Source organism: Heptranchias perlo, chromosome 18, assembly GCF_035084215.1.
Source record: "Heptranchias perlo isolate sHepPer1 chromosome 18, sHepPer1.hap1, whole genome shotgun sequence".
In the NCBI taxonomy this organism is placed as follows: Eukaryota; Metazoa; Chordata; class Chondrichthyes; order Hexanchiformes; family Hexanchidae; genus Heptranchias; species Heptranchias perlo.
The window spans coordinates 15736116-15749956 of NC_090342.1; the positions used below are offsets into that span (position 1 = coordinate 15736116).

At 40.1% G+C, this 13841-nt stretch overlaps 1 protein-coding gene across 1 annotated transcript in view; it reads right to left on the reverse strand.

The window, feature by feature from the left end:
- Window positions 1-13607, reverse strand: part of LOC137334618 (receptor-type tyrosine-protein phosphatase R-like) — a 188558-nt gene extending 174951 nt beyond the window's left edge. The window contains exons 1-2 of the mRNA XM_067999436.1: window positions 13488-13607; window positions 4962-5284 (exon numbers count right to left, since the gene is read on the reverse strand). Coding sequence (XP_067855537.1) covers window positions 4962-5284; window positions 13488-13545 — 381 coding nt within the window. The 5' untranslated portion in view covers window positions 13546-13607. The remainder of the gene's footprint in view (window positions 1-4961; window positions 5285-13487) is intronic.
- Between the last annotated feature and the right edge of the window lie 234 nt (window positions 13608-13841).

Below are 13841 nucleotides of genomic sequence, written 5' to 3' on the forward strand. Positions count from 1 at the left end.
TGCATTTCCAAGTTTGCAGATGACACAAAGCTGGGGTGGAATGTGAGCTGTGAGGAGGTTGCAAAGAGGCTCCAATGTGATTTAGACAAATTGGGTGAGTGGACAAGAACATGGCAGATGCAGTATAACGTGGACAAATGTGAGGTTATCCACTTTGGTTGTAAAAACAGAAAGGCAGAATATTATCTGAATGGTGATAGATTGGGAAAAGGGGAGGTGCAACGAGACCTGGGTGTCCATGTACACCAGTCACTGAAAGCGAGCATTCAGGTGCAGCAAGCAGTTAGGAAGACGAATGGTATGTTGCCTTCATTGCAAGAGGATTTGAGTACAGGAGCAGGGATGTCTTACCGCAGTTATACAGGGCCTTGGTGAGACCACTTCTGGAGTTTTGTGTGCCGTTTTGGTCTCCTTATCTGAGGAAGGATGTCCTTGCCATGGAGGGAGTGCAACAAAGGTTTACCAGACAGATTCCTGGGATGGCAGGACTGACGTATGAGGAGAGATTGGGTTGACTAGGCCTATATTCACTAGAGTTTAGAAGAATGAGAGGTGATCTCATCGAGAAAATTCTAACAGGACTAGACAGACTAGATGCAGGGAGGATGTTCCTGATGGCTGGGGAGTCCACAACCAGGGGTCACAGTCTCAGGACACGAGGCATGCCATTTAGAACCGAGATGAGAAATTTTTTCACTCAGAGGGTGGTGAACCTGTGGAATTCTCTACCACAGAAGGCAATGGAGGCCAAGTCATTAGATGTATTCAAGAAGGAGATAGATATATTTCTTGATGCTAAAGGGATCAAGGGATATGGGGAAAAAGCGGGAACAGGGTACTGAGTTAGACGATCAGCCATGATCATTTTGAATGGCGGAGCAGGCCTGAAGGGCCGAACGGCCTACTCTTGCTCCTATTTTCTATATTTCTATGTTTCCCTAATAGGCATTCCTGGCATCCTCTTTACATTTTAAGTCAGATGTCTATCTACTTATTTTCTAAAGGGTTTGCTGCAGCTTTGAGGAAACTCTGGTGCACATTGTTTAGAACAAACAGGGTAGGTTTTCTGTTCCCAGTGAACCTCAGTCCAGAAGGGTTAGGAACTTATGCAAATCTATCCAGAAATGCAATGCGCTGATTGTACACAATTTTCAGTGGCCAGTATTTATTCATAGCTCTGTGTGCAGGAAGCTAGACTAATTAGGCCAGAAGGTTACAGAAAATAGCAGTTTAGATGAAATTTAAAGAGATGTGGTCATTTAAAAGGCAAATGAATGCATGAGAAAGGGGGAAACTCTTAGAGCCTTTGGAAAGGCTCAAAAGACATTTCAACCCATTGGCTGCCTTTGCCAAGGCTGAAGGGGGAAGAGGGTTGAAAGAAGTGCTAGGCAAAAATGAAGTGAAAGAAAACCCAACCTGGAGGCATGAAATGGAGTCTGCAGAAAAGTGACAGAGCAGCCTAGCACCCACATGCGCATTTCATGGCTGGGGAAGTGGACATTACAAAGCAGGATGTGGGTGCAAGATGGGATGCCATGTTTGGCTCTCCATGGTACCCTCCCCATAGGACGGTGACATTGCGCAACTGGAAGGTGCCAGAGGCACAAAGACAAGAGCTGGAGTCTCTGGCAGTGACTTGCCTTTGGTAGATTGTGGCTATAGATCACTTTGCAGTATGCAGCCCAACTCACTTTGAAAGAATATGCAGAGAGACACCTCAGCTGACAAATAGAGGTATATGTGCCTCTGCCTGTAGATTTGGGTGTGAGGGTACAGATGGGTGGGCACAGAGCACCTAGACTGCAGCCTAACCTGTCTGCTATCCCTCCGTTGATGCTGCTGTTTTTTTTCCCTTCAGAACGCACAAGTAAAGACGATTCCCATGGGGAAACCCACGGCGCCACTATTGTGGAGGGTGTAAAAAATGGTAGTGCTACCACTGACTCAAAGGCTGACCATTCAAGTAGAAACAGGAAAGAAAAACAAAAAATAGCAACAAAAAAGGTAAAGACATAGCCTCAAAATTCTTGCTGTAGCACTCTAAGTCTATTTCCATAACAGAACAGCCCCTAGCAATCCTGGATAGCAATTTTGTATGAGCAGGTAGATGAATCAGTGATATGTCAGAATAATTTTGGCTTTACATACATCTGCTGGACAATTGGTCGGCACTTCCTGCGTCATTCAAATATCCTACCAAAGATTTAGATGCAGCTCTAAATGGGTGGAATTCTGGAGTAACAGATTTTCATCCATTTTCCCGATGTGTTATGCCCACTTTACACCTGATAACTGATCAGAAATTCTACCTTAATGTGTCCTCCCCTCTCAGTTGTGCGATCAGTTAATATCGATGAAAAGTTAAATCAAGTTTATCCTTGGTGGAGAAATAAACCTCACAGCCGTCAGTTTCTCCAGCATAAAATCGGTGTAAAACCCCTGAATTTCTGGAATTGCACCTGATATCATATTGGCTCAGGCAACCGGGGTGCCCACCTGAGACGGGTATTGGGTTCCTTAAATATGGTTGTAAGACCCCAAATGTGAAATTCAGATACAAATGGGTGGAGCTTGTGCCGCTTATGCTCCGCCTACTTGTCCCAGGCATTGTGTGGCCTGACCAGCAAGCCTTAAAGGGATCACTGGAGCCTGCTCAAAAAAAAGGTCCATCAAATTTTCAGTTTTTATTTCTGAGGGCCCAGGAGAAGCAGGAATGCTCCTCCTGGGTCCACATAAAAACTCCATCCCATTGCTGATATGTTTGAGGCCCCCCAGATCGCTTCCCCCCCAGACCTGCTGGCCGTCTCAGTGAATAAGCCATCCAATTTCTCACCCTCCCTAACCAACGAGCTGCACCGGGCATCTTGTTTGCCACCCATAGCTCATCGGCGGCATTAAAGTGAGGCCCAAAGCAGAATTTGGCTTGGGGCTCAGGCCAGCACAGACCAGCCACATAGCTCCATTGATTTTATGCCCGTTTTGGGCACAAGTCGGATTTCTCAGCAATTAAAATGAACTTAACACAAATCAACTGTATTTCACTATTGGTGCAAATTCTAATATTTCAAAAAGTCAATTTATAAGGACAGTTCCCCGTATATTTTCAAAATTGTAGCAATGACTATTTTTTTAAATTAAAGTAAGGGGTAACTCAATCAAAATCTCTGAAACAGAAATTCTGACAAATATTCTGAGTGTGTAACTTATATACTGTGTAATGAGGTAAAGCATTTTTTAAAAATCTGGATTCCCTAAATACTTTTAGGAGCAATTTGGGGAACAAAAGTATTATTTAAAAATAAAAACCAAGTAATATTTAACCTGATTGTGCCCTATAAATTCAATCCAGGAAAACCAGTTAACAAAAATACTTTTCTGTTCCTCAGCACATAGAAAGAACATTTTACATTTTACCCATTGAAGAACAGAGCCACATTTCCCAGCACAAAATCAAAAGTAGCAAGTAGTAAGGTGAATCTAGTTTTACAATCAATTTAAATAATCCTCTGATGAAAGAGAGCATCATTCAAATCAAGTTTGAATTAAACCTTCCTACATTTCTGTAATCTTAATTGTGCCTTTTGATAGAAATGGGTTTTGATAATTACTAAATTATGTGATGATTGAATTGTTAATTATCAAGTCATTGTCTTGGTCTTTTGTAACAAAATCAAGGCAACACTTTGGAAAAAATTGATTTTCAATCATCTCAGCACTGATAGTAACAAAATTCATCAATATCAATGTCAGAATGTGGGCAGAAATTCAATTAAACTCGCTAACTTAATAATTAGTTAGATTGTAAGTACTTTCACATTCATAAATGTATTTTTCATCACTCTTAAATAAATGACTATTAAAACGACTGTGGAGTTCTCTTGAAATGCTTTGGTACACAGGTTTCGTTAAAAATTTATTTCTACAGTATCTTCGAATTCTCTTTACTTTCAAGAAGGAGCCACTGTAGTGTTTCCTGAAATCCTATAGTCTGGAAGGTATATCAGAATATACCTTAAGCGAGAAATCCAAATTGGACATCGTAAATTTGTCCATGATGAGGATAGTCAAATGGTAAAAGAAAACACTGTTCATTAAACCACCAACCTGTACTGAGACAACTAATACATGCATCTATACAGAGGAAAGTGAGTTTCTCAATTAAAGTCAGACTTCTCATGACCCTTAAAAGGGAAAGATTTTAGACACAAACAACTTAAATGGTGAGTTTCACAACAAAGTAACACAAAATCTAACATTCCTTGAATAAGACATGGGACTTAAAAAAACAAATATACATATAAATCCAATTATTTATCGAATTGGGAATTCTGAGGTAGTTTGCTTTTGCTTCCCCTCCCAAAATTGCAGATTGAAATTCCTGTATAGCAAGAGGTGGTCAACAATTAAATAATATTAGCCTTCAACTGGTCTGGGTTTTTTTTAATTTTTGCTCTCTCACTTTGGTTTAAAAACGGTTAAAACATTAATCCCAGTCAAACCTGAAAAATAATACTTCTCTCAGAACATTTCTGGTACTAACCATTTAACAATTGCCAGTAGATCCTCCTTAAACATACCAAACGAGTTCCAGCGTCGCCCAACAACCATCAGTCTTCATGGGTTGAAACTGTTGCCATTGACAAAATTCTGTGTCATAGTTACTTTTCTAATTTTATGTACTCATCCATAATGCTTTATTGTTTGATACCAGACTAAAATGTTAAAACGTGGATAACATTTTTCAAACTGAGGTCATTGTTCTCCATAATTTCTGAACACTGTTCGTTAAACTACCAACTTATACTGAGACAACTAATACATATGTGACGATCAGAGGAAATTGAGTTTCTCATTTAAAAACAGACTTTTCATGACGCTTAAAGAGAAAAAATGTAGGCATTCCTGTTTACCGAACAACTGTCAAAAAAAAATTGTTTTATACTTTTTAAACTGACACTTACCACCGATATCAAGTCACCTTCAGGAATAGGGAGGTTTTCAATTTCTAACCGCTGGTCATCATTTGCTATAAAATGAATGCTTCGCTCATTTGATACTCTAGGGAAAGTAGATTTAACAATCATAGCAGGATGAGGTCTGCTTCGGTCTGTATATTTGCTGAACAATGGCATGTTGATTCTGCTTCTTTGCATTTCTATGTCACTTAAGTCCACACTTTTATCGATGCTTTGTACATGATGATAGATAATTACTGACTTTCCGCTGCTAACTGATTTCCTCTGACTTCTGGTCTTGAAGTGTTCATGATCTCCTGAAAAGCACCCTGAAAATAGAACAATTTGAGGAAGATCATTTACATTTTCTGCAAATTAATTCAATTGTCTATTAACATTTTTGGCCACTAAATAGACAAACACATTCATATCCCTTGGATCTAACCCTAAGGCCATTGCCATTTATAACATAAAGGTTAGATTTATAAGTAGGGTTAGTCACATGGAGCTGTTTTATCTGATAGATTATTGGCACAAATTCAAAAGATGGTCATTAATCCAGCCTACAAATATTCAAGCGATGGAATATTTTACTGTCTATATCAAAACATAACTATTGGTTTACATTACAATTATACCAATTCCCATTGTGAAAATAAACTATTTCATTACAAATAATTAATTTACTGTTTTTTAAAAACATAGCCCAATATGCACCAAATTTTCCGTATGCACACAGGGTGCAAATGCCATCCTAATTTGAGACCAGATCAGATTAGTCAGCCTCCTTTTCCCTTCCACAATGGGACAAGGAGGGAGCCAATTTTCATCTGTGTGCATGGAGAGTTACAGCATGGAAAAGTGGCAGACATTCCTAACTCTTCCCTTTTTGCATATGGAGTACATTTCAGGCTGGCAGAGGAAGCTACTGCCCGAAACGAGTGAGATTATAATATTCAAATAAGGCAGGAATAGTTAACAAATGCCATAATAAACTCTTTTCCAGCCTTCACATTGGGTCCATGATGCTTCAAAATCTTGTAATGGCCATCCAGGGTTGCTAGGCACTGAGCTGTTAGAGGTATGTTTAAATGACAGAGAAAAAGAGTCATTCAACATTTCTGAGGTCATTTCTAGCCTATGTTTTCTTAACTTTTTTTTGTTTTTCTTTCTATTGGCAATGAAGTTCTCATAAACCTTAAGTGGCATTGGATTATAGAAGGCATGCCAAGGTGATCATCATCCGGGAAAAGTGATTGAGCTCACTAGTCAAGATACCAATAACCATATTTACAAGCATGATCGCACCTACCTGGGTAATGACTGTGGGGAAGTGTCTTCACAGGTCTGCAGAGAGCCAGATGCAGAGTCATGCCATCTACTATAAGGATAGCTATTGCTAACATATACCGTTGGGCTGGCATAACCAGTAACCGTACCATTCAACTACAGCATTAATTCTGCCTTCATCCCCTTCCAGGCATGCTGCAATACGGACTTACGGGGGATGGTGCCATGGAATGGTACACAACACAACCCTCTTCTCAACCACCTCGTACAGACACATGTCCACTTTGGCAGCTATCAAACAAGGGGTTGGGTGTTGGGCCACTCCATCACTTGCCTACAACCTCATGCCTGCACCTTGGGTTTCCTTTCCCCTAATTTTGGCCCAATATTTCTTAATCTCCTGCTCTTTCATTGGTGGCAAAAATGGCTAATGGGCTGAGATACCTTTTATGTCTTTCTAAAGACTGTGAGAATTTCTGTCACCCTATTGCAACATTTCCCTTTAATTGTCTTCATCTCTTTAAATTTCACTGTTACACAACTTTCCACACCCATCATCTGTCATTTCTTATTTGAGCATCTTCTCTGAATGATTTCAGAATTTAAAGGTAAATACAGGCTATATGTAAAATGAACACACTTGAAAAAGAAAAAGGTTATTGAGCTGACACCAATTAACTATCTCCATAGCAACTATTGAAAATTAACTGCCCTTTCTTCTATGTAGCATTGCCTGGGTATTATTTGAAAAATTCATGTTTGGAAGGATAATGCATGTGAATCTATTCCCTACATCCACCCAAATCTACAACTGGATCTGTGAATAATTACACAGTTGGACTGGCCCATGAAATATGAGAGTTACCAACATGTTACCATTCTGGCCAGATAAGCACCAGTTCTTAACTATTAAAGGATTGACTTACATCAATGGATGAAAATCAGCCCCAATATGTTGGTGGAAAACAAGCTCAGGTTATTTTAGCTTCTTTAAAGGATTCAATCTTAGCATCAAACCATAATCAAATCAGATGTGCTTAAAGCTGGTGTTGACTACACCTAGTAACAATTTCACCAAAAAAGACTCATTTAGTTACTAGGTGCAACCCCATGTCCCCATGGGAAGAGACAAGAAAGAGCATTTCACTCTCCAAAAATATCAAATATTTACAAAAACAAAGTACAGTTGGAAGAATGCCAGCTTTATACACTGCTATTCTTTCCATGCACCTGTTAAGAGGCCCGTTGAGAGTACACATACCCTGATTAACAGCCAGTAAAAATATCAATCTCACTACTTTACTATCCATGACTCTGGCGCTCTCAGTTTTAAACTCAAAGGCCAGGAAATTGGTCACGTGCCAAAAACCAGCGCAAAGTGCTGTGCGCCTGTAACACGTGCCCAAACATGAAGTCCCGAGGCTTGCTGGAAATTGGGCCTAGGGCCTCATCTACATAATACCGGTGAGCTGCGGACACCAATCAGGCGTCCCAATGTAGCTCGCCCGTCGGGGCTCTGGAAAACTCAGCCGGCTCCAACACAGAGCCGGCCCGCAGGTAAGTCCTGGGAGGGAGGTGGAAGTGAATGGGAGGGCGGCAAGCACAGTTCAGCAGCAACCAGCAATATTAGGGATGAGCAATAAATGCTGGCCTCACCAGCGACGCCCACATCCCATGAACGAATGAAAAAAAATTGCTGTGGAGCCAGGAGGAGCACTCCGCATTAAGATAATTAGAAAAATGAGAAATTAGCTGTTTCTTGGCAGTCTCCCGCAATCCCTTTAAGGACCGCTGGTTGGGCTACAGTAGATCTGGAAAAAACAGCGGAGCAAGCGCGATGCATGCTTCACCCAGTTTTTGACTAACTTGGCATTGCGGTCCTAAAACAGGCAGCATGCTCATGACTAGCATTTTCGTTGGCCCACCGCCTGTTTTAGGCAAGCGCCCAGGGCACTCAGAAGTTGCCAGCTGCCAATTTGGCAACCGGCGCACTTCTACGGGTAACAGGCGTGGGAGATTACGCCCGGAAATTGATTCTCCCCCAACTCCTATTTTTCGCCCAGTAATCGGGTGCAACAGGGACCAAGTTCTCCCCCAAACCCTTTGATATTTTACCAAGAAGACATTAGTCGAACATCCAAGAATTTGATACAGAACTAGACAAATTCCTTCCAGGTGTCTGTTAACACTATAGGCTGTTGATGGATTTCAACTAATCAATGAAAATTTCAGGAATTTTGGTGTACCAATTCAAATACTTCTGGCTACCACACCATCTGAAATTCTTGCCCTCCAATGCTCAATAGTAAAACAACCATTTTGTTTTTGTCACAGGTCTTTAGTATTGGGTGGGATGGATGAAGATTGTTTTTTAATCTTTGTCTCTTTCATATTATATTGTTTTTTACTATTTGCTTTTGTAATTATTTTATTTAACCGTCTTCCCTGAATAGATTTCAGAATTTAAAAGGTAAATGCAAATGATACATAATATTATATATGAACATACTTAAAAAAAATCAAAAGTTATTGACCTAACAGTGAGTTAGCATTGGCAATTAGTGAGTCTCATTAGCAATGACAGAAAATGAATTGCCCTTTCTGCTACATAAAATTGCCCAGTTTTTTTTTTAAATTGGAAGGCTTGTTCTTGTGAATCTGTTTCCGCTGAGCCACTGATTCAAAGATCACTTAATATGCAATAAACACTGTAGCATCTGTAGGTATATGTTTTCAGGTTCACCTATTTTGTAAGCCACAACAATCCGTCTTGCCTCATGCAAATTTTCAGTTTGATTTAATGCTTCTGGTGGCTAACTGATAAGGTCCAAATTTGTAGAGGTCAAATTCTACTGCTTACAGAGATATTGTGAAACCATCTTGTAACAACCAAGCCAATATGTCAAATAAATAGCTGTGCAGACCTATTTTTTTTTGAAAATCGTGGACATCCAAATTATTTTAATTTAACACCAGCAGATTGCTGGAGGCACTGCTTATGGTGAATCAGAAGTTATGCTGTGCAGGGGTCTGCAGGGGTATGGGAGGATGTGGATTGCCACTGAAAAGATTTTAAAAGGATTTTGCTCAGAAATAGTGAAGTAAGCGTTTTTGATTGGTTCTTGGAAAAGAAATAGGGGTAAATTTTGACTTGGGCCACCCAGCATTGACGGAGCGGCAATGTCCCGTTTACACTGGCACTCTGTCGCTGCCATCTTCAAAGGGGCCTTCAGCTGGGTGGCCCCTTTAAGAATGGCTGTTTCAGGCAGCAGGATCTTTTAATATGCAATCAGGGTCATATTACATACATAAATCCCAATTGTAATATTTTGATGCACAACTGGGCGGTACAGCAGAAGAGGCAACAAAAAGATAAAGAAATTTCTCCTTAACCCATCTTCTCACTCATTTAGTAATAATTTTAAACTGATGACCCCCTCATTACTGACTCCACAACCAAAGGAAATAGTCTTTCCCTACTCACTCCACCAAAGATCTTCATAATTTAAAAACCTCTATTAAATCTCCTCTTAGTCTTCTCTGCTCCAGTGGAAATCATCCCCATAGGTCAAGTCTCTCCTGGCAACTACAGTTTCCCATCCCTGACATTAATCTGGTGAATCCATGGCTCTATGGCTGTAATGTCCTTTCTATAATGGGGCATGCCAAACTGCACACAATACTCTAACTGTGGCCTAACCAATATTTTGCATAAATTCATCATTACTTCTTTACACTTGTACACTACGCCCCTATTTATAAAATCCTAAATTATATTGTCTTTTTTATATTGCTTTATCGACCTATACTCAATTTCAGGGAATTATATGTTTGAGCCTCTAGGTCTCCCTTTCATCCACACCCTTCAGTATCTTTCCATTAGGTGCTCACTCCATTCCATGTTTTTCTTTCTCCCAAAAACATATTGCCACAAACTTATCCACATTAAATTACATCTGCCACCTGTCTGCCCATCCCACTAACCGGTCTTTGTCTTCCTGAAGTCTTTTTCCTTCTTCACTATTTGCCAAAACTTCTACTTTTGTGCCATCAGAAAACTTCTCTTTACCCAAGAAATTATATTCTCTTTACCCGAGTCAAAAACAACTAAATATACCGAGAACAAGAGTGGACCCAGCACTGGCACCTATCCTGGCTCTGTGTGCAATTACAATACTTCACAGAATGAATTCTTTGCACTACCGTCAAGAAATATATATTTTTGATAACAGCAAACCCCTACATTTCCGTATTACATTCAGCGGTGCTGAAAGCATATAACTTTCTTAGCAGGTACACAGAAATGGCAAAAACGCCCGCTTAACCAGGGTATGCTATCATGTAGGGAATAGGATCTTCAGAGGGACTGGTAAACTAATACAATTTAATCTATCCAATGTATAGGATTCTTGGGAGGAAGCAGTAGTTTTTATTAGAGGAATTATGTTCTATGTCTACTCTCCTGCACTTAAATATTAAATGGGCCAGAATTTGATGTCAAAATAACAGTGAGGCTAATGGCACTCACCGTTATTTATGCACAAATGGTACAGCACTTCAGGAAAGGGGCAGATGCGTGGTGAAACACGGAGATCCAAAAGTTGCTGTTCGAGATGCGCTGCTCTGCTATTAGCTTCGCGAAAATGGCTGGCAACCTCTCTGGCATTGAAAATTAACCATTAATGTGAAGTCTCATTCCTTCAGGTTTTAATTGTTGTTGGAGATTTTAAGGATGTAAAATTAAAAATTTTTAGATTTTTTTAAACATTTCCTTTCTGTCTCTTTCTTCTCTCTCTCCCTCTCTTAACCCAATCTCTTTCCCTCTCTTTCCTTCTCTTTCTGTACCTGATTTAACATTGAATTTATACTTCTACTCTAATTTATACTTCCTTCTCAGTCCTTGCACTGTTAATTTCACAATCATTCTACCTGCTTGGTTAAAGAGATACACAATTGCTTGCCTATTCTCTCAGATCCCAGATACCCGGTTTCCATTGCTGCTACCTTATTACCTCACACTTTCAGCAACTTGCCCCACAAAAACTTTAAAAATCTAAACATGCAAGGACAAGTCTTACTAACAGCAGATGCCGATAGATGCTCTGCCACAACAAATTATGGCCCAATATTTATTTTAATATGAAAAAGACACATTTGCTTATAAGTGGTGAATACTTACCCAGATGACCAATATGTAACAAAAGAAATAAATTAGTGCTGCTGGAATTTAGACATAGAAGTCAATTGCTTATTGCATAATCATTTGGTTTAATGTTTTAAATATTTACTTATGTGATACAATTAAAATAAGACTGGATTATGAACAAATAAAATTCTATGGTTTAGGGGAAATACATGTCACACCTGCTCTGTATGTCTATAACCAAATACAAACAAAAAAACATTTTGCAGTTCAACCTCCATGAAGAGTTTAAAGGCACTATTACCAATTTAATTCACAAGCTGTAACTCTACACTTTTAGTTCATACATTCCAAGAACCAAACTCAAATTTTGAAGTATTTCAGATTTGTTTGCCTTTAAATCCAGTCATGGAGCTAAAATATCATCCTGGTATCCTGAATAGTTATTTCATTATGTTCTATTTTGGGCTGACATCTCTGAATGGGTTTTCATGATGACAGCTGTTCACTTTGGAAGAACAGTGAGTGGTAGCTCACGTGACCTAGTGAAGCTTATTAAAGCATCTTCTAAACTTTTTAAAGTGTTTGTTGTGTAAAAAATGTGGTTTAAATTATATTAATTTCATGACACACAAGTGGTATAAACAAATGCTCAATGGAGAAATGTGGACTGTATAATTTATTCCACTTCAAGACTTCAGTAATCTACTCAGTCATTGCTCCTAACCTTTTAAGTATTCCTCGGTCATAGAATAAATTTGATATTCCATTGTTCTTTATTGAGTATCCTTCATTTATGTTTGAATTTCCACAGGATACACGATCTTAATGGGAAAAGTGCCAAGTTGACTCAATTGGTAACACTCTCACCTCTGATTCAGAAATTTATGGGCTTAAGCCCCTCTCCACTACCGGCACATAATCAAGGCTCACGCTTCTGTGCAGTACTGAGAGACTTCTGTATTATCAAAGGTAATGTTCTTTGAATGAGATATTAAAACAAGGTGCTGTCTGCCTTATTCCTCTGGGCCAGGTGGAAATTAAAGACCCCGTGACATTATTCAAAGAGCAAGGAGCTCTTCCAGTGTCCTGGTCAAAATTACCGTCAACATTCCAGCCTCAACCAATATTATCAAAAATAAAACCAAATTGATAGTCATTCATCTCATTGCAATTTGAAGAATCTTGCTGCTACATTTGACTCCATAACAACAGTGACCGCACTTCAAAAGTGGTCAATTGTCTGAAGTCCTTTAAGATACAAGATGCTATTTAAATGGGAAAAAAGTTGAATAGCCACAAACTAATCAGCTATTATATTTGTACCTCATAACTAAATATAATAGTTTTTTTTTAAATGTTATTCACCCTACCCCAATTTTCTATCATATTTAGATTATTAACGACCCCAGGGAATTGGAATATGCGGTGCACTCCAGGACCTGTACTTGCAAGTCGCCCAGTGTAGCCAGGACTCTTGATATTCCCGGACCCAACTTTAGGGATCAGACCCCAAAAATACATTCCTTTCAGTATGTGCACAACCCTAATGTTCGAATGCAGTGTAGGTGTTGTTCAGAAAACAGCAGTGACTTCACAAAACGTATACATTTTGCTACTCTCCCGTCCCCTCGCCTGGCTGCGCTGACCCTGGTGCTGAAATGGCCTGATTCCCCTCGCAACGAAACCCACCAGCTGAAGAGGTCAGGATTGACGTCCACATCAATCGTGGAGAAAGCAGCACGGTGCACAGTGCTCACCGTTGTAAAGGAGGGTGCTATCATGTAAGGTCGCCGTCCGATCAATCTGATGCTAGTAAGATAACTGAAGCCTCGTGCGTTTTAATAGTGTTCCATAGCCTCACTTTATACAATAATCACCCAGAAAAACGGAACTGCATTTTAACAAGCTCCAAGACTTGATTCCATATGATATATATTTTTAAACATTCCCCCGCATCACTAGCCCCCCTCCCTCCCTTGATCGTCGTGGAAATGTAAACCTGCCCGTGGTAAGAAGCAGCTTTCGGTGGTAAACATCTGCTTAAAACACATATATGACCACAGTGGGATGCAAAATCCAGGTGTAACGGGACCTACCTGCAGTCTGGAGCCGTAGCAGCGCGCACACAACCAGGAAACAGAGCCTGCCCTGCATGGTGTCTCCACGCTTTCACCATTGAACGCCAGATACCACCACAGCGGATCCCCTAAAGGGGTTTAGCCCAAATCGGTGGAAGGCGCAGTCAGATCTTTACACCACGATCTTCGTTAAGTAAGCAGCCGGCGGCGATACTGCGCTTCTACCATCGCCGTCGTAGTCTATGGCGCAGCTACACCTCGAGATAAACACAGACAGAAGCTAATGCATAATTGATATGGTGTTGCGTCTGCTCCTCCAACAGGTCTGCGACTTAAGCCGTGAGGCGGACAACAGTATCACATAAGGAGGGG